Source organism: Cydia fagiglandana, chromosome 15, assembly GCF_963556715.1.
Source record: "Cydia fagiglandana chromosome 15, ilCydFagi1.1, whole genome shotgun sequence".
NCBI classification, from domain to species: domain Eukaryota; kingdom Metazoa; phylum Arthropoda; class Insecta; order Lepidoptera; family Tortricidae; genus Cydia; species Cydia fagiglandana.
In genome coordinates, this window is record NC_085946.1 from 1,263,572 (window position 1) to 1,289,558 (window position 25,987).

Genomic DNA, 25,987 nt, shown 5'->3' on the forward strand with positions numbered 1-25,987 from the left:
CGGTATTGCGCCTGACGTCATCGGAACTGTGGTGTTGCCAGTATGAAACGAATGTCGCCATCTCAATTTGAAGGCTTGGAACAAGGTACAGTCAACTTAATATTCGTATTTATTTTTGTAACAACGGAGAATTTAAAATTTTATTATTCTCATTATTCTATTATGCCGACATAACAACATGTCAATAAAAAATGTCATTTCAATTCCAAAACGGCGTTGAATCTGTCAGAGATTTGACAGCCATCTAACTTGATTTTCTAAATGCCTGCAATTCTACGCTTTTCATATTGTTTGTTCTAGATTTCTAGTGCTATATATTGGCGTTCTGATTCTCTAAAAATACTTCTTAAAGCGAAAAATAAATACAGAATATATCGTTCTTCGAAATGTTACGACCTATATCGGCCATTGGCCGGAGGATTTCGTTATCGAGTAGTTCGAAGGACTCAATCAGGACTAAAGTGGTTCATCCCGCTTCTCTCTTGAAACCGGCAGAAAAGATTAAGCTGTATAATAAAGAGAACAAAGAACTGTTCGGCCCGTTATTGGAGACAAACAAACAGAGGAAACAGAAATTACGGAAGTCTGGTAAGTGCAAATCGATTGTAAGGTTTCTGCAACCTTGGCGAGATTTATTACAACTTTCTACTCAACTGAAGGTAAAAATAGGCTGGTTTGCCATGTGAGGAACTATGACGTTCACATTTACTCATGAAACAAAGATTTGTCGCCCGTCTCTAATTGCTTTGTTTACTTGGTCGTTTATATTTGTAATCACGGGTTCGACTGTTTTATTGCGTATCAACCGCATGCAGATAGTCGTGCCTTGCCAATTACAATCATATGACATTACGCTACTGGCGCCGTGAGTTACACACGCGTAGATGCGCCACATTCTCAGTTTATACTTATCTTTGCAGCTAAAAATAGCAAACTCGCGGATCAAAACAACGGAGCGTCGGCGCCTAGCGAAAGTGCAGTGAAATTCGACAGTAGTGCTAAGAAAAATGATATAACCTGCCTAAAATACAATCCTGTTCTGCCAGTGGAGATTTTTAAAAGAAAAATGTGGCAGAATACGAGGACTTGTGTTAGTTTTGTGGGTGTGCTGTTAAATAATGCTAGTGTGAGAGGTTTCAAGACTGCAGCAGCTGTCAGTGCAGCTAGAAGCACGGCTGCAGAGCAAGGTTATGTGTCAGAGGACAAGATTCTTCAGATCAAGCCCTACCGGAACGATTATGCCCAGCAATACCCATCGGTTACCCTGATTCTGAACAAAACTATGACAAATGAATCTAGGGCAGCATTAGAAAAGTGGAAACAGGAAAGAATTGCTGAAATGGGACAAGAGGAATTTGAACGATTCTATCAAGGTAAGAGTCATTTTTGTATGCCACCAAATTTCTTGTCAGTTTTATATTAATGGTTATTTACCTATATTGACCTTGCATAAAAAGCACCGATTAAAAGCTAGATGCAGCCAGGCGAACTTTTTAAGAATGGTACATTAATATACAGTGATTAGGGTTTTTAATGCATTCTCAGAGTCAATGATCTTAGTAACTATTTATTTAATGCTGTTTATTTTATATTTATGTCACACACATATAAATATAATATCACAGATATTAACAGAGGTTGGCGGGGGAGAACTATTTGCTTTATATGATGTAACATCAAATTATAAGGTCAATATTCATAAAAAGCATATTACATAATATTGTACACAATGTACAGATACAAAGATAAAGAACACAGAACACATATCTATTCCTGGAGATTCATGAGTAGGTATAAACAATGTTAACAAAATAAGATATAGGTTAAAATAAACAATTGTAGTAGAAAAATAACATTATTATCACGGACAGTAAAAACGGGTCACCTTGTATAGATATTGCCATACAAAAAAATCCATATAATGTCCCTGAGGTTACATTAATATATCGAAAAAATTTGCTACCATAGTACTTAGTAACTATTAAACTAAAAGAAAAATTATGCATCTTTTTTATTTCATCATGTCTATAATGCATTACTTATATGCTGCCAATTAACAAGCAATTTGAATTACCTTTTAATTTATACAATGTTTTTTTTGGCAGCTCAATTGGCTCTCGGCTCAAAATTCCACAGCACGCTCAAAGACTACTTCACTCAGCCGAAGTCTCAGCTCCGTATAGAAAAAGATGTGGAGCCAGTCTGGAACTCTGTAGCGGAGGTCTTGAAGCACATATCTTCTCCGAAAGCCATTGAGTCCAACGTAGTACACCCAGTTTTGAAATACAGAGGGATATTTGATGCTATCGCTTATTATGAGTAAGTATACATTAAGTATTGCATGCCAAATTATGATAAACCAATTTAGAGACACATGTCTGTATGATGGTGGCGATTTTAACGCCGCATGTCATCAATCACCATGCTCTTTGTTAAAAGTATGATGTAGGTAGGTATGTATGTACAGTCAAGGCACAGTACACTAAGAACAGTAGTGAATCTAAGGCCGCTCGGCAAGTTATTTGCCTACTCTTGCGTTGGCGCTTAGGGTTGTCACTTTTATTGTACCTTCATACTGATACGCGACCCGGCCGCCGCGCCCCGCGCCCCACGGCGGTCAACGACACCTTCTCGTAACTCATGAGGCCCTGGTACTTGTGTAGCGCTAAATTAAAATTTTTAAAGAGTTTTTTCTCGATTTTAGTCACCGTAGCCTATGGAGACTAACAAGTAACGCTAAGCGGTATTCGTATGCAATGGATGTTCCTATATTAAGGGTGTCACATGTGCGTTTCTGACTTATGATGCAATTGTTCCTACAATACAATACGACCGCGGCGAGCTGTACTGAGGCCTACCGAGAGCAGACAAATGCGAGCGGGTGGGCAACGTACTCGAATGCACGCGACTGTGGTCAAGGTTTGAAATATCGACACAGGCAGTGTCAAGAATATGTATAGGTACATGACCATACCTTAACATACACTAGTGTAGTGTAGTGTGTGTACCCATATATTATTGGTACTTTGTCGGTGTCAATATTTAATACATTGACTGTAAAATGCGAGAGTGACACGATAGACGATAAAATATAGCCTAGCCATCATATCTGTTCGGGATTGAATAATGTTTATGTAACAGACATTATTTTAGAAACTTAAAATACTTCTGTTAAATATGGTCAGTCAAACAATCACAAATGTCTAACTGCTGGATAAGTGGATAAGGACGAAGACGTATATACATATATATACTCGTATTAATGGCTTATTATTAACCGGGCATCTAAAATATTAAACAGAAACTTTCACATATTAATCTCCACAGCTGAGGGGTTAAAGAACTTTTAAATATGACAGACTTTCATGAATAAAGATCTTGCAAATAAAGGGGTGGGACATTCCATATATGTAAATAAAGGTATGTAAATGAAGGTGAAACGTTTAAAGTCAAGTTCAGTAATACAGACATGTAAAATAAGGCGAGAAATAGGTTCATTACACCCAGTACTTTGTATTGTACCTAATCGTCTTTAACCCTTTTATTTATGAGGCCGTTGCCTGGATGACTAAACAATAAATCAAATGCAGTTTCTAGTCTGGTCAGTCAACCGCGTAACTGCAGCAATCTAATGTAAATAATACTATAGTATAACCTTCTGTCTACAGTTGTTTTTGCAAATACTTATTTATTTCTACCACCAACATCTGTATTCCTATTAGTTCCCGCCGCGCACGTGGGATGTGGGATAAGGTGCATTCATATGAATCATTCCCACCTGTCTCCGTCTCATGTATGGCGGCGGTCACGTGGGACGGAGACAACTGGGGATACACCGCCTTACCTCTTTTCAATATTATCTTATAAAATAAAATAAAATAAATTATACAATATTATCTTAGAAGCTTTTGAATCAGGCCCAAGGTGTCAATGTAATTTTTATTGTTTTCCAGCGACAAGCCAACCCTAATCGAATGGAAGAAATCTGACAAGCAACGCAAATCCATAGCCACAACCTACGACAACCCAGTCCAGCTAGCAGCCTACTTCGGTGCAGTCTGCAATGACCTGAACTACAAGCATTTGAACGTCCGGGACGCTCTTTTAGTCATCGCCTACACCGATGGTTCCAAAGCTGACTATTATCATCTCTCGATGGACAAGCTTAGGGAACACTGGGCGCAATGGCTGATACGGTTGGAGACGTATATGAAGAAACATGGACAGGATTCGGAGAAGATTTTGAAAGGAGGGAAGAGATTGTTTGAGGAAGAAATTGGGAATCTCCAGTAATTATTGGTGAGTAATTTGAAATCATTATTTCTTCATGACTACCTCCAATCATGAAGAAGAATTTGAAATAATGATGTCCATCCTTTCTATTTATTAACTACTATTACTTAGAAAAAAATTGGAAGAATACTATGCTTCCTTACTTGCAATAATTTATTAAAATAATTATTTTGACAATACCTACGTGTTTGTATCATCTCATCATACAGTCCACCCATTAGCTATCACTTCGTCTTATGGCTCCTCTACACGATGGGCCAGCGCCCGCCACTCCAAGGGACGCAGCCATGCAGTAGAATGAGATAGCAATATCACTTGCTCCCTCTAACGCATAAATGCGTACCTTGGAGTGGCCGGCGCTGGCCCATCGTGTAGAGGAGCCCTTACACATCCTTCTTTTATCTCAGTCAGTTTCATAAAAATACCGACGTAGTTATGTCTGTCAACAAATGTTATTCATCAACATCATATATTATTCAAATACCAATTAAATAACTCAAAACTTTATTTCTTTTCAGCGGGGATAAAGCGGATGAAACATTAAACCGAAGAAATGAAGAAGACTAATTCAAGCTATTGTCAATATTTGTGAGTCTCGATCAATGTAAGATTTGTTATGAAAAAAAAAGACTGTTGTTGAAGTTGTATCGGATAGTCTTCCCAAATTGAATGAAAATTGTCTAGTTTTCTTAAGATTTTCTGGATCTATTGTAATTGTATAATCATTATTGTCATGTTATAATATTAAGGTCATGCTCGGATAAGATTATAACATCATTTCTTTCTATAATGCTTCGAAAGTCTCTTCGCGTATTTGTACCATCGACCATACTGTTAACTGACAGTTCCTAAACCATATTACAGAAGGCAGGTCCACCAATGGACAGTTAATTGTTTCTGTTTATATAAGTACTAAAACAAATTGAAATGTTGTGGCGTCACATATACAGCAGAAATTCGATTAACCGAACTCATTGACAGAGATTAGTTTGAATAATCAAAGTTTTTTTGGGACGAGATCAAACAAAAACAATACGTTTTTACATAAAAACAGTAGTATAATAAAGTTTGAAGTACAAATTAACGTTATAATATAAAACACGTAAAAAGTGTGATAATTGAGGGTTCGGATAGTCGAGGTTTTACTGTAGTTGAAATTTAGAAACTCATATCGATTTGAGTTTTACGAGGCTAGATCAACTAGATGTACTTATATTGAGTAAAATGCTCATGACATAGTCAAATAGATAGACCTAACCATGAAACTAAATGAAAATTATGTGTTGTAAAAGTGAGAACTCTTTTAAACAATTTGACATGGTTCCATGATAATCTAGTACATTTTGTTGTGGGTACTTTTACCTGTGCCGAACCCGAAACACGCACCCTAAATCCGAGCAAGACTAATTTACGAAATAATGGTGAGATTCAAAGTCATTTTATCGTTTATCGCTGTGGATAAGAAATGGGTCACACTTTCATACTTGCCTTCGCTTCAATCTTATCTTATCCACGGCGACAAACGGCGTGATGAAGTGTTGAATTGTTATCGACTGAAAGTTTATCGATAGCACTCGGGATTATGATGTGAAAATTGTAATAAGCTTTGTTATTGTAAAACTATCAATTGTAGCGAAATACCAAAAAAGTAGTAGGTGCCTAGTCAGTTTCGAATACAATTTAAAATTCTTAACATAATTAGATTTTTCAGAATACGAAATAAATCATAGCATTTATTAGCAATAGCTAGCAATAACATAAACTTACCTCAACTACCTACATCACTACCTAAATCACATAAGAATAATCCCTTTTGTTTAACTTTTACGCGGGCTCTGTCTTACAGTTCAAAATTCTAGTTTTGCGCTTTGTATTAATATCAAAACTACTCAGATTTTTTTTTCTTTTCTGCTGTACTTATATGATTTTTTTATTTAGATACAATTAATGCTTCACAAATGTAGACATTTCATGTTCCTTTAATTTTAAGCTCTGGATGATTCGAATAAATATTAAATAATTTCAGTTGTATGACTTGTATGTTATGAAATTGGCCGTTACTTTTATAGAAGGCCAATTTCGTATAATCGATAATTCCGTAAATCTGATGAAAATTACCCAAAATTCCATCATAAGATGCCCTTTTCGGAATTATCCGACGGTTTTCGACTTACGTACAAATTACATGTGCGACAGAGTCAACATCTCTGTCGCACATGTAATTTGTACGTAAGTGTGACAGGGAGGCAACAAGTCGAACGTGGTTCGCCGTAGGACCTCAGGCGCTTTTATCGCATTATAAATACTAAGTAACACGTGGATGGAAACTTTTGTAAACTCTGAAATCATTATTATATTCCAAGTCTGATTTATGTTTGTATAACTCACGCCATATCTTGTAATAAAATAATAATACGTTAATGTTTATTTTATTTTCCCTTTTGCATCTATTAGGTACCTTCGATTTTACTAGGTATATGTATATAGGTTTGTATTTCACAAATTACCCGGAATATTTTTCTGAAGGTAGGACTCTATTCCAGGAAGGATCATCATCATCTTCCTCGCGTTATCCCGGCATTTTTGCCACGACTCATTGTGTCGTCCGCTTGACAACTAATCCCAAGAATTGGCGTAGGCACTAGTTTTTACGAAAGCGACTGCCATCTGACCTTCAAACCCATCTAAACTAGGCCTTATTAGTCACAGACAATGTTATTAGTCCGGTTTCTTCATGATGTTTTTGTTTTTACAACGCCGAAAATCGAATCGTAAATATCCAATCATATTTCGCAGGTACATATATAGGTAAGTTCCGAAAAACTCATAGGTACGAGCCGGTGTTTGAACACTTTGATTGAACCCGCGACCTTCGAATTGACAGTCCGGTTTGCAACAACAACGCTCCATAAAATGATCCTCGATATATTATGTATCCACTCGACGCACTCGACATAGTCTTCGATATCGATAACGTAAACTTGGTCAAGCAGATCTTGTCAGTAGAAAAAGGCGGCAAATTTAAAAAATGTAGGCGCCCAGAGATATCATCTCATAGAAATTTTGAATTTCGCGCCTTTTTCTACTGACAAGATTTGCTTGACCATCTATATATCTTGATCTTGACATGTGAGCTAAGCGATAAAGGTGCTAAAGCTGATAAGTTTGAGTTGGAACTAATCGGACCTCTCGTTCCTACTCACGAATGTACGCGCATCACTAGCGCCACCTTGATGTGCGAATTTGACAGATGTCAAATGCGTTTTATTTGGTCGTCGATTTGTTTGTTGTGAAAGGGCTGACAACAGTACTGTGTGTGTACAAAAAATTGTTAGCTCGTCGACTAGTTACAAAGTCCACTCGGATTGTAGCATCACACATATTGCAATCATTCCAATAATTCCAATACCAGTTTAGTTGAAACAAGACATTAGTAAATAGTGTTGTAGTTGTGATTGGTACGAGAAAATTAGTGTTCCAAATTTAAATTTACACAAGTGTTTTTGGTATTTACTTAGGTGGGTGTCTTGATTTGATTATTAATTTCCTAATTTATCACGAATCAATTTAATACAAGTTGTCTAATCGTAGTTGCTAGTTATTGATGATTAGTGTTAATTATGATTAGTTAGAAGTCAGTATTCTAACAGGTAATAAAATTCCAACTTGATTTACCACTACTCTGGCCTTCCATGGTGTCAAAGTTTTACTTTGTAGGAAATTTTATTGCATCTTAAACAGTAAACAAAATAAAATCGTTCTTACTATGTTACAATAAATACAAAACATGTTTAAACAGTTATTTTGGTTGAAACCTATATTCACAAGACAACTTTGTAAACTTTTTTTATTTTCAGACTTTTTTTTTTAAGTATGGCTAGCACATTAAGGAGGTCAGCCTACCATGCAGCAAGGAGGTTGAGCATTCCAGCTTTAAAGCTTGTTATTCGTAACAATAGCACTTTGGAGAAGAATATTCTAACATCAGTTTTCAAAGACATTCCTAAAGTGAATTATACCGTCCCCGAGTTTGTTTGGCAGAATTTGGACAGATGGCCAGATAAGACTGCAACTGTGAGTATGTCTGATTTTGTTTCTCTTTCTGACTCATCATATTTTTATATGCTTTTACTTAACTTGCAATGTTTGTATGTTGGGGTTCAATTAAGCCAAGAAGTTTTGAGACAATGAAATATGCCAACAAGCTGATATAATGGTGGAGACAGGAGGCGGCTATAGGAACTCAGCGATAAAAAAAATGCAACCTAATTATGTTTTACTTCGTTAGAATTCTCTCAGTTGCCTGTTGAAAGAAAAGTACAGTCGGCAAAAACTGGGGCCAAATGTATAAAAATGTACATTGGTTGCCTCTTTCTAATTTATTTTATTAGAAATAGACTAATTATTCTATGCAGACGAAGTAACGGGCAGAAGCTATCTTGTATATTTTGGCATCCATAAGAGTGTCTCATATTGTGTCTCTTAAATGTGCGAGAAAATTCTGTTTCTTTTTTTTTCTATACCTATATGCACACGCCTGTGATCCTAATAAACATAGGCGTACGCACGGTGGGGCAAGTGGGGCAACTTGCCCCACCCTGGTCTGTGGTCTGACGTGAAGCTAAAAATTTTTAGAAACAATTAAGGCACGTAACCCTACTTCTGCCCTACCCTGGGTACGCCTATGCTAATAAATAGAATACCTAACTTGTAAATTGTGGCACAAGTTGTAATTTGTTACCCTACCCCTAGACAGGTGTGTCTCACTCCGTGATTTCGTCGCCTTGCTACAGGTAGCCAAAAGTACATTCGTTTGGCCCCAATTTTGGGGTTTGCCATAAGCCGCGCGTGGCGCTGTCGCCACCTAGCGGCCATATCTGTGCTGATCGTAACAGACGCGTTTTGTTAGAGAGTGAGTCTTCTGTACTTAGTACTATTATTTATTCTGTGCCCTAGAGCATAGTGTAGTGTAGGTCATAGTAATCACCTAAATACATAAACAATACATTCACATTCCATTGTGCATGAACAACGCATTTTTACCACGATTGCATTCACCCTTGTCTACCAAAGGTTAAACACCTAACTCCACAAACAACTACAACATAATTGTGCACTATTTATTCAATATTGAACCATATTTTCTTGTAACAAAGTTTTATTTGCAATAATATGAGTGCTATAATCAGTTTTATCTAAGTAGAAATCTGTTGTTGATTAGATTTTATTCGTAACTGTCACATAGCAACTGATGATAAGTAGGTGGAGGTGTTAAATAAAAATTTGAATTTAGAGTCTGTGCGGAAAGAGAAGAGTCGTGGGATTTGAGGGCGCGCCAGTGCTATTTTATGGTTTTTGCTATGCTGACAACACTGGTCACGTGATTATAGTACGACACTAAAGGTCATGATACTTGTATCCCTTTTGTTCCGGTTTTTTACCACGGCTTACTAAACGGAGCCTGGTGGTGGTGTCGGCTCGTCAAATCAATCCTCTGTGTGGAGTGTAGACTGTAACTTTTCGTGATGAGGGGTTCGTTGGGTGAAGCGTAGAAACTCGCCGCTGGAACGCGCTGGCCGTCGTGCTGTCTCGAAGTCCGCTATACCTCCATTTACCGGAATATGTGTTGTGTGAAATAAAAACACATATATCTGAGTTTATTTACTGGAGAGTGTTCAGGCAAGTGATAGAGTTAAGCTCTCTGAGTTCTCTAAATATGCTACAAATGGCGCGGGTTTATATAGGAATGGCCGGGCGATTTGTATCTCTGAACTAGTGGGCATTATATGCAGAGTGAGTTTTATTTATTTCTGTCAATCTCGTTAATTATAAGCACGTATGAAAGGAGCACGAATCCTAGACTTATAAATAGATACAATATTAAGCACGTATGAAAGGAGCATGAATCCTAGACTTATAACTAGATATAAAACATTCCACGCAATTCATTGAACATAATATACGAGCACAAAGTAAAACATGATATACAAAAGTAAAAATAGCAACCTAAACGTAAAGACTAATCTAACACATGCATGACCCTAATAGCTATTTACGACAGTCTCCCCCACGTGTGTTAACACCGTCTTCATGCGCGGAGTAAATGGGGATGAGTCTGGAAACTGGGCGGCGGACGTCACCTGCGCGTGTGCGAACAATGGCCATCCAGGCCAGGATATAGCTGGGCGATTACGCCTCTGGGCCACGTTCCTCGTTACTACGTCACCTTCATGCAGTTTCTTTACGTTTTCTTAGCGAGCAATACGGCTTTGAAAACCTCGGCGGCAACCAGACTACCAGCGGTGGCGCGAACTAACCGTACATTATTAATGAACGATCGCCACGCGGGTGCGAGTGAGACGGATATAGGCCTGTCCCAATCGATCCCTGTCCGCCAAACGAAACGTAACGTATCGCGATCTTGCTCTATTATTTCGATCTGTAAAAACATCTGTTTGACGTCGGCTAACACCGCGATTTTACTTTCGCGGAAGCGCATTAATACGCCAAAAAGTGACTTTAACAGGTCGGGGCCAGCCAACAGCGCGCTGTTAAGCGAACGTTCGCAAGCTGTGGCGGCCGTGTCCCAAACTAATCGCATTTTGCCGCGTTGCGGGTGAAAAGTTGGGAAATGCGCCAGAGGCCACGTCCGGGGTGCCTCGGGGGGCGGTGGCGAGTCTATTTTCTCCGCGTAACCTTTGTCAAGCAACATACACTTTGCATATTCGGCTTTAAGTTTCGCATCGTGGTCTAGCTTTCGTTCTAGACTGTACGGCCGTTGCAATGCTTGCGCTTGGTTATTGGGGAGTTTCTCGTCATTTGACCGCCAAAGTAAACCCGAGCGATACCTTTGCTCCCCCGGTATCTTTTCGCAGGTGGCTTCTAGTAAATCTAGCGCACGTTGGTCGGGGTCGACCCGAGGCAACTTTTGCGAAACGCCTAATGATTCTACCTCAGAATGCCGTTTCACAAGTTGTAAGGCCTCGTCGTCCGCGGTATTAGGCTTTGCGTGCCCAACCAATTGTACCGCGGGCGCGATTCTGTCCGCAGTTTCGTGTAGCGTCAAAGTCATTGTCGCGCCTTCGTCAAGTGGCGCGAGGGTTTGGACGGTACCTAACGGTTCCGACACCTCAACAGGCATGACTTTGAGACACGTCTGCGGCAGTCTAACATTGAGTACTGCAGGTGCTGCCGGGACACTATTACCGTTCGCGGACGCGGCCGCGTTTCGACCGTGTAATAGTTTATTATGTCCGGCTTCGCACTGATTCATGCCACATGCGACATATTGGCACCCATAAGGCTTAGGGTGACTCGCGCCTAAACATCTACAGCACAATTTAGCACCCTTTGCCAAGTCCCATCGCTCAGATATAGTCGCGGCTAGAAATTTCGAACACTCACTAACTTTGTGTTCTTTGCCGTTCTTACATATGGCGCACGCATCGCGCGAGACAGAGACAGACGATGTCTGCTGCCTGGGCTGAGCTCTGGTTGACGCTGGTTTTTTCTTTAAATTACCATCGCGGTGCTTTACTTGAGCTATAGTCGATTTATTAGAACGGGATCTATTTCTCGTATCACGTGTGTATGATTCGTGGGAATCTGACTCCGAATCCGAACTATAGTCGCGAGAGGACGACGCGGGGGTGCGGGACCCAGTGAGAGCGTTGCTCGATCGACTGGGCTCGCGCACAGAGGAAACCGCGCTTCGCTCATCTCGCGATCCACTAGACGTATCACGGTAGAATGCGGGGGCGCGAGACCCAGAGAGAGCTTGGCTCGATCTTCTCGGTTCGCGCACAGAGGAAACCGCACTCCCTGAATTCCGTGATTCATCAGACGTGTCACGGTAGAACGCGGGGGCGCGAGACCCAGAGAGAGCTTGGCTCGATCTTCTCGGTTCGCGCACAGAGGAAACCGCGTTCACTGCATTCCGTGACCTGTTAGACGGCTTATGTCGGTTTACGTGCTTGGCCGCAGTGCTAATTTCGTTAAGAAACTCGGAAATTGCAACTAACCCGGGTGATTCTACGTTAGACTGCCTGTATTTGGCCCATTCATAGCGCACTATCAGATTCAACTTATCCACGATTTTATTCACGAGCTCAGGCGCGTGCAAGTATTTCTCTTGACGCAAGGATCTAATGGTGGCGACGGCATTCGCTACATGCGCGGCGAATGAGGTTATATTAGAATTGTCTTCGGATAAACGCGGCATGCGTTTAACGTTATGAATTTCCGTAAGAACAATCTCCTCAGGGTCGCCGAACTGCCGTTCCAGCGCTTCCATTATCTCGTACGGATCCTGAACCGTGTACATTATTGATTTTACGGCCGTCCGAGCTTCGCCCTTAAGTGCGCGCCTAATCCGACTGACGTTATTGACGGCACTAAACATGGGCGACGTATCTTCGAACTCTGCCCTAAATGATATCCACTCGGTGATATCTCCGCCGAATGTAGGCAATTCCGGCGGTTTATGGTACATTGGCGCGTAGGTACCGTGCGGTACCTCTACAATGCGCGGGGGTGGTCTGCTAGGCTGATCGACGGCTGCACGCGGCGGCGGTTGCGTTTGCGCGGTCTCTTTCGGCGGCGGGATTTTAACGTTTTCCTTTGCGATCTCGTGCTGTAACCTAGCTTGTCGTTCTACCCAACTTCTAGTCCGTTCTTCGACGGTCGCGTCACTGCTGCCGACAGACTGCGCCTTCAGTTGCGCAACCTGCAGCCGTAAATTTGCAGTGTCGGACTTTGTCTTAGTAGCTTCGACGGTCGCGTCACTGCTGCCGACAGACTGCGCCTTCAATTGCGCAATCTGCAGCCGTACATTTGCAGTGTCGGACTCTGTCTTAGCAACGGCTAGACGGGCTTTACGAACCTCGAGCTCGGCCATTAGCACGGCCAATTGTTTATCGCGTTCCCTAACCGATTTGCGACTCCTATGTGAATCGCGATTAGACGGCGCCCGCGACGGCGATGGCGGCGCATCGATGTCTTTATTCACTAGCGTACCTAATCTACTACGATTTACTACCGTGGCATCTAACGTTTCCGAGTGTACCGACTCGTTTCCACCGGTAGTATTCGGGTTGCCACTGGTGCCCTTGCTCCACGTATTTGTCTCGCCGGACGTAGTCTTACCGGACGAGGGGGTAGGGGTGTCCATGTTGGCTGCGGGCGCAGGCGGGCCCTTGGTGCGTGGTCGTAGGCTCCTTGCTTCCTTTTCGGACATCTTTCTGGCTGGAACCACTTCACTTCACTTAACACACGCGGGGGTCCCTAACTTGACCTGCCTATATCTATGACTGACCGTTACTGAGCGTAACGTCAGGCCCTAAGCGTAGCGTGGATCCCTCGTGGCACTGAATCTCCCGCAATGGCAAAGTGCTATGCCTAGAACGTTCGAAAGCAGTGTGTGGGTATCAACCATGTGACACATGCAACGAAAGTTGCCAGGACACGTGAGCGGAGGACGACCTACACGCTGCACGGTCCGACCGGCAAGCCGGTAAATGGGTTACGGAAAGGTATTGGGGTTGGGTCTGAACCGAAGCGAACCTCTAGGCCCAGCGCGTTCTTTATTCTGTCTTGCCGTCTGAGTCAAGCAACGTTCGCTTAAAACTCAGCGCGTACTTGTTTCTTTCTTGCCGTCTGAGTTAAGCAATGTCGCTTCAAACTCAGCGCGTACGTGTTTCTTTCTTGATGTCTGAGTTAAGCTATGTCGCTTGAAACTCAGCGCGTACGTTTTTCTATCTTGATTCTGAGTTAAGCTATGTCGCTTGAAACTCAGCGCGTACGTTTTTCTATCTTCATTCGGCTTCAGAAGGACCAAACTGTGGAGTGTAGACTGTAACTTTTCGTGATGAGGGGTTCGTTGGGTGAAGCGTAGAAACTCGCCGCTTGAACGCGCTGGCCGTCGTGCTGTCTCGAAGTCCGCTATACCTCCATTTACCGGAATATGTGTTGTGTGAAATAAAAACACATATATCTGAGTTTATTTACTGGAGAGTGTTCAGGCAAGTGATAGAGTTAAGCTCTCTGAGTTCTCTAAATATGCTACAAATGGCGCGGGTTTATATAGGAATGGCCGGGCGATTTGTATCTCTGAACTAGTGGGCATTATATGCAGAGTGAGTTTTATTTATTTCTGTCAATCTCGTTAATTATAAGCACGTATGAAAGGAGCACGAATCCTAGACTTATAAATAGATACAATATTAAGCACGTATGAAAGGAGCATGAATCCTAGACTTATAACTAGATATAAAACATTCCACGCAATTCATTGAACATAATATACGAGCACAAAGTAAAACATGATATACAAAAGTAAAAATAGCAACCTAAACGTAAACACATAAAACGTAACGTAACGTAGACTAATCTAACACATGCATGACCCTAATAGCTATTTACGACACTCTGATTTAGCGCAGGCACTAGTTTTCTTTTTAAAACACACTCTTGTTTTTATGTCTCACATACTAAAAAGTGACAGTGCGATTGACAAAACTGCTAAAACTAGTTAAGAATTTGTAACTTTAGTACCAAACAACTGTAATTTTAGTACCAAACAAGATAGAGTCTCATTTATGTACTACCTAATCTGTGCAGTCCAACAGTTATTTTAATACAAAACCGGGTAGTTCGGGTAGAAATTGGGCATTAGACCTGTAATTTTACTATCTGGGATATATTTAACCAATTGTAAACTTGACTTGTAATGTATCTGTACATTATTAATAATAAATATGAATATGAATAAAAATAGTGCATAAGTAGGTAGGCCTTATTGGGATATGTCCGGTTCTCTCATCTCACGATATTTTACTTCGCCGAAAAGTCTGCTAAATATGAAATACTTATAATTTCGTAACTAACAGAACCTAGTAAACGAACTTACAAATAAAGAAATATTTTTATGAAAAAGTTTTATTCTTTGTAATCGAAGTCTGAATTAAAATATTCAATGTCACTTATGTTTGAGCTAGTTTCAGAACAACCAGGGACTGATGTGAGGAACTGAGGGCCGATTTTTGAAATTCGACCACTCGATTTCGTGTATTTCGTTAAATGATATCTACACTACTAGGCGTTTAAATTCTACTAATAGAATAGAAATCGAGTAGCCAATACCACTAGATTCTAAATTTTGATCGCTCTTATTTCAAAAATTAGCATTTCCCCGTTTTCTACCGATTTTCGAGTGACGAAATCGAGCGATCGAAATTCAAAAATCGGCCTCCTGGATGTGCTTGAATCCGGCACGTAGATTACGAATTCTTGCATATCACCTACTTAGCGGTCTTTTATTCGAGATACCGTAGGTACTTTTACACAATCCTGAAAAAAAATTACATATAAATTTAAATATGCATTAAATGGCAAGTATCAAGACTATTTGTCAGTTATTTTAAAGATCATAAATGACCTGCATATTTATGAAAATTAATATATTTTGAATTAATATACTTACCGATTATGTACCGGAGACAAGTTACTTAGGGGGCTTATTAAATAGGTAATTATTTAATATTAAATACACCAATACCATACATCAATAGTATCAATACCCGTGAATAGCGGAAACACGTTCCGCGACTTTTTGTAAGTCGATAGTCGGCTTTTAGCCGTTTTCTTCCCGCTGACAAAACCGAACAATGTTAAATATAATTTTTCGTGGTTTTATGTACGGTTTCATCGTGTTTTGAAAATATTTTATACATAAAACTTGCGGTTTTTGTTAATATAATATACAATGACAGAAGTTTGTTTACTTTTTACAAGACATATGTCAAAGGTTTGATTGCCATATAAAATTTAAAATGTTAGTTCCCGTTTCTGCCACGACTCTTCTCTTTCCGCACAGACTCTAAAAGTTTTACTGTGAATAATAATTTTATTAGCATAAAATGAGAGGTGATGAAATGTCAAGGTACTTGTGAGCCTACGCCTACCTTCAACAAAACAACATTTACATAATACCTGTAAGGTTATAAATAACTTTAAAGGCCTGTGCACACCGGCTGCGTGTGCGTGACGTATACGTGCGCGTGCGGCGTTGTAGTATACAGATCCTTATGAGAGATGGCACACCGCTTGCGTGACGTGTGCGTGTGTGGCTCCAAGATTTTAGCGCACGCACACGCGCACGTCACGCACACGCAAGCCGGTGTGGCTCGGCCTTAAATGGCTTATTAAAATTATACCTTTTCATGGTATTGGACCTGTCCAATTTTTATTTTGTCTCACATTTTGCTTAATGAGAGAGTGAGATGCAATAACATTGGACACATATATTGGACAGATGGAATACCACCTATAGGTACTTACTTGCTCGTAAAAAGTGTTAAGTACTACACTTAGGGCCACTTGCACCAATCCACTAATCCGGGGTTAACCGGTTAAACCTGGAGTTACCATGGTTACCAGTACAAATTGACACTGGGTTAACGGTTTAACCGGTTAACCCCGGGTTAGTGGGATAGTTAGTGCAAGTGACCCTTAAACGATGCGGTCCGTAAATCCTAAATTTTACGTAGGGCTGTAATGTACGTACGATTTTTTTTTTAATATCCCTTTTTTCTTCACAAGTGTGATGAAAAACATGGTGTGTCAGGTGTGTGCCACGGGCGGTACAGGAATTACGAACTCGTGTTGATTAAGTACTCGCCTTCGACTTCGGGCTTCAATTCACACTCGTTAGTAAATTCAAAACAGAGAAAAAACCGGGCAAGTGCGAGTCGGACTCGCGCACGAAGGGTTCCGTTCTATAATGCAAAAAAAAAAACAAAAAAAAAGCAAAAAAAAACCGGTCACCCATCCAAGTACTGACCACTCTCGACGTTGCATAACTTTGGTCAAAAATCACGTTTGTTGTATGGGAGCCCCAGTTAAATCTTTATTTTATTCTGTTTTTAGTATTTGTTGTTATAGCGGCAACAGAAATACATCATCTGTGAAAATTTCAACTGTCTAGCTATCACGGTTCGTGAGATACAGCCTGGTGACAGACCGACGGACGGACGGACGGACAGCGAAGTCTTAGTAATAGGGTCCCGTTTACCCTTTGGGTACGGAACCCTAAAAATGGAGACTATGTTTGTATGGAGTCCCCTTACTTAAACATACATACTATAAAATGTATGTATGATCCGTACGGTCCTACAATTCATTGATAAACAAATGCGTTGTTTACAGGTGTGTGCAGTGACAGGCCATGGCTACACATACGCGCAAACACACAGGATGTCCGTCGCTTTCGCGGCCTCACTCCGAACCAAGTTAAAGTTAAAGAATGATGACAAGGTTTGTTTAATTTGTTTTCAATACTTTAGACAAAAAATTGTAATTTTCATACAGATTTACAGCTTGGCAAAAAAGAGTAGAAATTAAAAAGTGGCAACACTGTAGTGCCATCCTTTTCAAACCAATATATATATAAGAAAACGGGACGACACTACAGTGTTGCCACTTTTTAATTTCTACTCTTTTTTGCCAAGCTGTATACTTTTTAATCAAGGACAAATGCCATAAAAAATGTACACGGTTTTATAATATTTTGTGTTGCTTGATTGATCTAAAGGTGGCGATAATCCTGCCCAATCTCCCCGAGTATCCCTGCGCGCTGCTCGGAACGTTAGAAGCAGGCTGCATTGCCAGTCTCATGAACCATGCCTACACTGCTCGTGAGTATTCTTGAACGTAGTTATCACAGTATAATACCCACCCTAACCGAGTACCCTTGCCTGCTCAGAACGTTAAAAGCAGGCTGTTTAGCCAGTCTCATGAATCCTGCATACACTGCTCGTGAGTATTCTTGGACGCAGTTATCACAGTATAATGCCCACCCTACCCGAGCACCCTTGCCTGCTCGGAACGTTAGAAGCAGGCTGCATAGCCAGTCTCATGAACCCTGCCTACACTGCTCGTGAGTATTCTTGAACGCAGTTATCACAGTTTAATCCTGCCACGATAATTGCTGTTTAAGAGGCTGTCAATATCGAGTACGGCCACGGCCTTTAAAATATAATATTAACTTTTTTTTTCCTTCACTATAAAACAAATAAGTTTTCCTAATTTCAAGGACAATGTGTGTTGACACAGTCGACAGCCTCTCAAGTTCGATTACGCATCGCGTTACATAATATTTTTGCGCAAATATTGTTTTGCTAAAACAAAACCCATATTGTTACCGATAACCGATTTTGTTTTGTTGGCGGGATAACGCCAGGAAGAAGATTGTTTTGCTAAAACGCTATCTTTTAGCGATATTGACCATTATCTTATCATTTACGATTATATTATAACTTTCTATTTTTATAGATTGGATACATATCGCTGGCCCAATATTACAGGGTTCTATGTTACATTTTCAAGATACATAGTTGAAATTCGACGATTCTGCCAATGTTCAAATTTCAGTTCGATAAAAGTGAAAAATATGTCTGTTAGGCCAGCGATATGTCTATTACATAATAAAGCGATTAACCTCAAACAATTTGGCACTGCAAGAAAACTTATTGCACAGCAAAACTGCATTCGACAATACAAATAAATATTTGGGGCAATCTTATACAGTCGATGTAGCACCAAACTAAGCAAAGCTTGTACTATGCTAGGCAACGATATACATAAGTATATAGATAAATACTTACTTATATAAGTACATAGAACCGTGACTACACAATACAATAATCTTTATTGCACACCTCACATAGTATACAATAAACACTACTACTGTGTAAGAATTATAATTTTATTTATATTCATTCATTCATTAGTAATATTTCTTTCCTTATTTCAGACGAGCTGCAACACCAGTTAGCCAAAATCGACTGCCAAGCGATAATCGCCTCTAAACTCTCCTACGCCAGCATAAAAGAGGCCCTAAATGCCCTAAAGAAAGACATTCCTGTAATCCTAGTCGATAACGATAACCTACCAGAAGGCACGATAAAATTCGCCGAATTCGCTGAAGATTTTAACCTGTGTACGGACTGTTTGAAGTCGGTGAAGAGAGGGCCAGATGATGTGGCGATTCTGCCGTTCTCTAGCGGGACTACCGGGTTCCCGAAGGGTGTGGTGTTGAACCATAGGAGTGTGGTGGCTATGAACCAGCAAATAGCTGATCCGGAGATTGTTGTTATTGAGGAGACTTCTGGTAAGTTATGTGGCCTGATCTTTTTCTTCCTCGCGTTGTCCCGGCATTTTGCCACAGCTCATGGGAGCCTGGGGTCCGCTTGACAACTAATCCCCAGATTCCCAAGAATTGGCATAAGCACTAGTTTTTACGAAAGCGATTGCCATCTGACCTTCCAGTCATGTGGCCTGATATGTAAGAAAAATACAGCTTTCTGAGCTTCCAACTCCGAGGGGAAATGCCTTATTAGGATTAGGCTGGTTTCTACATTGTGCTTATATGCTGGAGTTGGCTATATATTTAAAGTCCAGTGACAATTCTCTACCCTCAGCCTTCACACTGGTTAAAATGAGTTGTCCCACCATCTCTGGTGTGCCTGCCTGTACCATCTACGGTGTTCGTGTTCCCAATATGTCCAACTGATCTTAAATTTGTACTTCCAGAAACCCACCAGGCCGTGCTTCCAGCGATCCTGCCTTTCTTCCACATATTCGGCTTCAACGCGCTCATGGTGAACCAGATGTACCTCGGCGTGAAGCTGGTCACCATGCCTTACTTCAAGCCGGAGCTGTTCCTTCAGACCCTCGTCAAGTACCAGGCTAGTGTGCTGTTCCTCGTGCCGCCCATGGGTAAGATGAACCAGATGTACCTCGGCGTGAAGCTGGTCACCATGCCTTACTTCAAGCCGAAGCTGTTCCTTCAGACCCTCGTCAAGTACCAGGCTAGTGTGCTGTTGCTCGTACCGCCCATGGGTAAGATGAACCAGATGTACCTCGGCGTGAAGCTGGTCACCATGCCTTACTTCAAGCCGGAGCTGTTCCTTCAGACCCTCGTCAAGTACCAGGCTAGTGTGCTGTTCCTCGTGCCGCCCATGGGTAAGATGAACCAGATGTACCTCGGCGTGAAGCTGGTCACCATGCCTTACTTCAAGCCGGAGCTGTTCCTTCAGACCCTCGTCAAGTACCAGGCTAGTGTGCTGTTGCTCGTACCGCCCATGGGTAAGATGAACCAGATGTACCTCGGCGTGAAGCTGGTCACCATGCCTTACTTCAAGCCGGAGCTGTTCCTTCAGACCCTCGTCAAGTACCAGGCTAGTGTGCTGTTGCTCGTGCCGCCCATGGGTAAGATGAACCAGATGTACCTCGGCGTGAAGCTGGTCACCATGCCTTACTTCAAGCCGGAGCTGTTCCTGCAGACCCTCGTCAAGTACCAGTCTAGTGTGCTGTTCCTCGTGCTGCCTTATGGGTATGGGAATCGTGATTTTCCATTTCCAACATGAAAGTTTCCTTTGTTTCCTGTGAAATTTTCCTAATAAATTTCCGAGAACTGTCCAAGTTTTTTCTGAAACATTGATGTCTTCTTTTGTTCTTTATGGTTCTTTATTGCTAAGAATCGTGATGATTTGATTTTGCAGCTCGGGTGATATGATATGATAATCGGTTATTTCTGTATCTGGGACATAAAAGCTAAGCCAGAATTTCCCATGAGCAAAGCATATGCAGGAGAGAAGAGATGCCTGTTAGACACAGTAGCTAACAGAAGGGGCAAGATGGTTGGCCACCTGATACGGCGCGACAGATTCTTTTTAAACATCCTGGAGGGCAAGATTGAGAGGAAAGACGCTGAGGAAGGCCCAGGCTCACATATCTCAGCCAAATAAAAGAGTTTCTGTTGTGCCGTACGAGGGAGTTAAAAGGCTGGCCCACCAAAAAACATAGTGGCGATTATTCCACCGACAAGAGCATAGCTCTTAAATACTGATGATGAAAGCATATGTTGTATTGCAGTGGTGTTCCTGGGCAAGCACCCGGCGGTGCAGGCGGATCACCTACGGAGCGTGTACGGCGTCATCAGCGGCGCCGCGCCCGTCTCGGAGGCCGACGCCGCCGCCGTGCTCAGGAAAAACGTGAGTGACCAATGAAAAAGAAAATATCTTGGCACAAGATTTGAAATGAAATGAAATGAAAACATTTATTTTCAGGGAACTATTGGCCCATAGATAAATACCTTAAGACTAGCATACATATTAATACAAAATATATCTTAAAACTAAAAACACAATTATGGCGATGCAGTTCGCAACTCCGCAGTGTCAGGGAGCCGGCCGCGGAACCGCCGGAACTTGACACCCTTCGGCCAAAACTCCTCCTTGGTGAAGGTCGTTAGATGTTCAGTCGGAACGCTCAGCACAAAAGAATTAAAATTCACACTGTCGAGATTCCGACTTCACGACCCAATCCAATCCAATCCAATTTGGCTACCACCGATTCCAATCAACCATCATTGTTACAGAAAAATATCTCTGAAGTTTCTGAAGTCTACTATGCTACGAAAATTAAATTAATATATATATATATATATATATATATATATATACCTACGTAGAAAAGCGAGAAAATAATAAGCTAAATCGACCGTCAGAAATTTGTTTTTACTGTGCGCCTAGGATCTGAGATCTGAGGAAATAAAACCTAAATATGCTAGGGTATCATTCGCAACTCATCTTCAATCTACAATAGGATCAATAACTAATATTAGTGTAGGTACATTTGGTATCAATTGAACGATCACTGGGCAGATCCTAGACACACGCTCTATGCAACCAAGATTTAGCCTAAAATCCTAAACAATTGAACAAATACGTTACAGTCCCATACATTCCACGACCATTCTCGTTACGCACAGACTCTATTAATTATGGCATTTACGCTACCGTCTCACTAAGTATATAAAAACCTCGTTTCAGCCAAATATAAACTTCCGCCAAGGCTACGGCCTCACAGAGACCAACGGCGGCATCGCGATCGGCTTCAACACGGACGCCAACCACGCGTCGGTCGGACACGTGTTCCCCAGCTCGCAAGTCAAGATCGCGGACATTCAGACACAAGAGGCGCTGCCTGCTGGAAAGGTACACAAATGAACTTCCGTCAAGGCTACGGCCTCACAGAGACCAACGGCGGCATCGCGATCGGCTTCAACACCGACGCCAACCACGCGTCGGTCGGACACGTGTTCCCCAGCTCGCAAGTCAAGATCGCGGACATTCAGACACAAGGGGCGCTGCCTGCTGGAAAGGTACACTAATAAACTTCCGTCAAGGCTACGGCCTCACAGAGACCAACGGCGGCATCGCGATCGGCTTCAACACGGACGCCAACCACGCGTTGGTCGGACACGTGTTCCCCAGCTCGCAAGTCAAGATCGCGGACATTCAGACACAAGAGGCGCTGCCTGCTGGAAAGGTACAAAAATTAACTTCCGTCAAGGCTACGGCCTCACAGAGACCAACGGCGGCATTGCCATCGGCTTCAACACCGACACCAACCACGCGTCGGTCGGACACGTGTTCCCCAGATCGCAAGTCAAGATCGCGGACATTCAGACACAAGAGGCGCTGCCTGCTGGAAAGGTACAAAAAAGGTCTTGTAACTCGCTTTAGAAAAAGGTCTTACAGCGACAAGATGACTATAAAACCAATAGATTATTGGTTGATAATAAATTTCCGCCAAAGCAAGGTCTAGTAAATAGTGAAGACCTAAAATCTCCATATGGTGTGACACCGCTTTGGATCGAGCAAAGTGGCGTGCTCTTGTGTTGGAGCCCGGGACTCATTTTGGGTCATCGAGCCAGCCACTTAAGTAAGTAAAATCTCCATATAAGACCCTTTGTTCCGCTCCTCAACATTGTTGTAGTGGTGCATTTTAGCTTTGTGTTACTAAAATCACAGAATAAATAATAGTACTAAGTACAGAAGACTCACTCTCTAACAAAACGCGTCTGTTGCGATCAGCACAGATATGGCCGCTAGGTGGCGACAGCGCCACGCGCGGCTTATGGCAAACCCCAAAATTGGGGCCGAACGGATGTACTTTTAGCTACCTGTAGCAAAACGACGAAATCGCGGAGTGAGACACGCCTGCTAAAATGTACAAATAATATTTAGTGCCAATACCACCTACATCAGTATCAAATCTCGCGGCGTTAAGTAGGGGTTGTCAGTTTTCTCTATTTATTAAACTCTGCTCAAAGTGAGACAGACCAATAACATTACGTTTGGTTTTAACACCGACGCCAACCACGCGTCGGTCGGACACGTGTTCCCCAGCTCGCAAGTCAAGGTCGCGGACATTCAGACACATTACAAGAGGCGCTGCCTGGTGGAGACGTAATTTTAGATTGTCGTTAAAAAATATATTACGGCTCGGCCACGACATTGCGCGACTGACGGCGGCGGCAGCCCTAGGTTGGAGCGAGACACAGCGATTGGACCTTTCGTCGCCTATGGTTGCCCCTGCCGCCGGTCGCGTAAAATCGTGGCCGGGCCGTTAAAGCGACAAGATCGCTAGATTTTGGTTGATAATAAACTTCCGTCAAAGCAGAGTCTAGTAAATAGAGAAGACGTAAAATCCCTCCATATATTCTCAACATTCTTGTAGTGGAGCTATTTTTCATTTCAGCTTAGTGTAACTAAAATTTACATAATAATATTTAGCGTCATTATGCTATCTACAACAGTATTGATTCTCGCGCCGTGGCTTAGGTGACAATTTCGCCTGGCTGGCGGTACAGAATAACAACAAAAATGTCGATCCACCCTATAAAAATACCATTTAACTATGATTTAACTTTTCCCTATTCCAGGAAGGTGAAATCTTGTACCGCGGGCCCAACCTGATGCAGGGCTACTACAAAGACGAGGAGGCTACCCGCGAGGTGTTCCAAGACGGCTGGTATAAGACCGGCGACATCGGCAAGTACGACGACAAGAAATACCTCTATGTCACCGATAGGATGAAGGAGCTTATTAAGGTGAGAGAAAATAAATTAAAAACTTCAACCATCCATTGGGTCGATTTTGCTTTGACCCATTGAAAATAATCGCTCCTACCCATCAGACCAAAGACTAGTTCTTATTTAGGTTTTATCCTAACCTAGTCTGGGGTCCCACTGCTGGGCAAAGGCATCAATTTTTTTTAGGGTTCCGTACCCAAAGGGTAAAACGGGACCCTATTACTAAGACTTCGCTGTCCGTCCGTCCGTCTGTCCGTCTGTCTGTCACCAGGCTGTATCTCACGAACCGTGTTAGCTAGACAGTTGAAATTTTCACAGATGATGTATTTCTGTTGCCGCTATAACAATAAATACTAAAAACAGAATAAAATAAAGATTTAAGTGGGGCTCCCATACAGCAAACGTGATTTTTGACCAAAGTTAAGCAACGTCGGGCGTGGTCAGTACTTGGATGGGTAACCGTTTTCTTTTTTGCTTTATGGTACGGAACCCTTCGTGCGCGAGTGCGACTCGCACTTGCCCGGTTTTTTAGATTCGCCAACAGGTGCAATACAAAATATACTTATAAATGACAAGTTCATCATCATCATCATCATCATCTCAGCCATAAGACGTCCACTGCTGAACATAGGCCTCCCCCTTGGACCTCCATTCGTACCGGTAGGAAGCGACCCGCATCCAGCGTCTTCCGGCGGCCTAAACAAGGTCGTCTGTCCATCTTGTGGGTGGACGTCCTACGCTGCGCTTGCTAGTCCGTGGTCCCCAATCGAGCACTTTTCGACCCCATCGGCCATGACAAGTTATAAAAATAATATTGCTAGAGTATTCACCCAATTCAATTACAGCAGGCTATAACAAGGCATGATGTTACTTATGTAAGTTTGTAACATATGTACAATTGTACATATGTTACAAACATGTGTTTTTTTTCTCCATCTGTTGATATCCGTAACAGTCACTGAAGCGTTTTTGCAGCCGTGCAGTGCATATCGTCAACAACGTGACAAGCAAAACTCACTAAGTACTATCAAAAAATTAAAGTAACAATGCACTTTATTACACTTGTAACACGGTTTATGCTCCAATAATTTCAATGATGTTAGTTAGTGACTTTTGCTTGTCACCCGACGATATATAGATGGAGGCGTATAGAACTCGAATTTCGCGTGCTTGCCTAATTTTAAAAAGTAATTGAAAATCTTATTATCCTTCAAGAAAAAGTAGGCGGAATTTATTCCACCTAACGTTATACATACGTTAAACTTAACACACTTCAGAAGGTACCAATCATAAATACAGAAGATTTAGAAAAACATTTAACAAAATCATGTTTCATTCCAGGTAAAAGGCTTCCAAGTAGCCCCCGCCGAACTAGAAGCGATCATCCGAACTAACCCCAAAATCGCGGACTGCGCCGTTTTGGGCATCCCCGACCCCGTGACAGGGGAAGTCCCAAAAGCTTTCATAGTGACCCAGCCGAATCAGACCATCTCGCCTGAGGAACTGAAGGAATATGTGAATAGTAAGCTAGTCTCGTTCAAACATGTTAAGGAGGTTCAGAGCATTGATGCTATACCTAAGAACCCGGCTGGTAAGATCTTGAGAAAAGATTTGAAGGCTAAGTACTGTTAAAGTATGAAATGATTCATTGGTGTAAGATGTGTGGAGTCTAATGCTCTAGTTTCCTAGGATAGCGGTGTCATATAGCGGCCATCTCCATACAAATCTACGACATCCATATTTAGCCGTATTATT

General features: G+C 41.8%; 2 protein-coding genes across 5 annotated transcripts; both read left to right on the forward strand.

Moving 5' to 3' along the window:
- The first annotated feature begins 256 nt into the window (after positions 1-256).
- On the forward strand, positions 257-6,483 carry LOC134671179 (mitochondrial genome maintenance exonuclease 1-like). The gene is made up of 5 exons (XM_063528961.1): positions 257-588; positions 921-1,373; positions 2,106-2,319; positions 3,954-4,299; positions 4,812-6,483. Exons 1-4 carry the CDS (start codon positions 387-389, stop codon positions 4,291-4,293), a joined length of 1,209 nt encoding a protein of 402 aa, XP_063385031.1. The 5' UTR covers positions 257-386; the 3' UTR covers positions 4,294-4,299; positions 4,812-6,483.
- A 1,153-nt stretch (positions 6,484-7,636) lies between these two features.
- On the forward strand, positions 7,637-25,921 carry LOC134671166 (uncharacterized). 4 transcript variants are annotated; one of them, XM_063528941.1, is made up of 10 exons: positions 7,637-7,751; positions 8,166-8,367; positions 17,497-17,604; positions 17,882-17,984; positions 19,103-19,459; positions 19,882-20,559; positions 21,226-21,344; positions 22,185-22,349; positions 24,083-24,250; positions 25,574-25,921. In XM_063528941.1, exons 2-10 carry the CDS (start codon positions 8,167-8,169, stop codon positions 25,862-25,864), a joined length of 2,190 nt encoding a protein of 729 aa, XP_063385011.1. In that variant the 5' UTR covers positions 7,637-7,751; position 8,166; the 3' UTR covers positions 25,865-25,921. The 4 variants fall into 4 exon arrangements, with proteins under 4 accessions (XP_063385011.1, XP_063385010.1, XP_063385012.1 ...); XM_063528940.1 differs by lacking the exon at positions 7,637-7,751 and having other exon boundaries at positions 8,151-8,367; XM_063528942.1 differs by lacking the exon at positions 7,637-7,751 and having other exon boundaries at positions 19,882-20,313; positions 25,574-25,919.
- Positions 25,922-25,987: the final 66 nt, after the last annotated feature.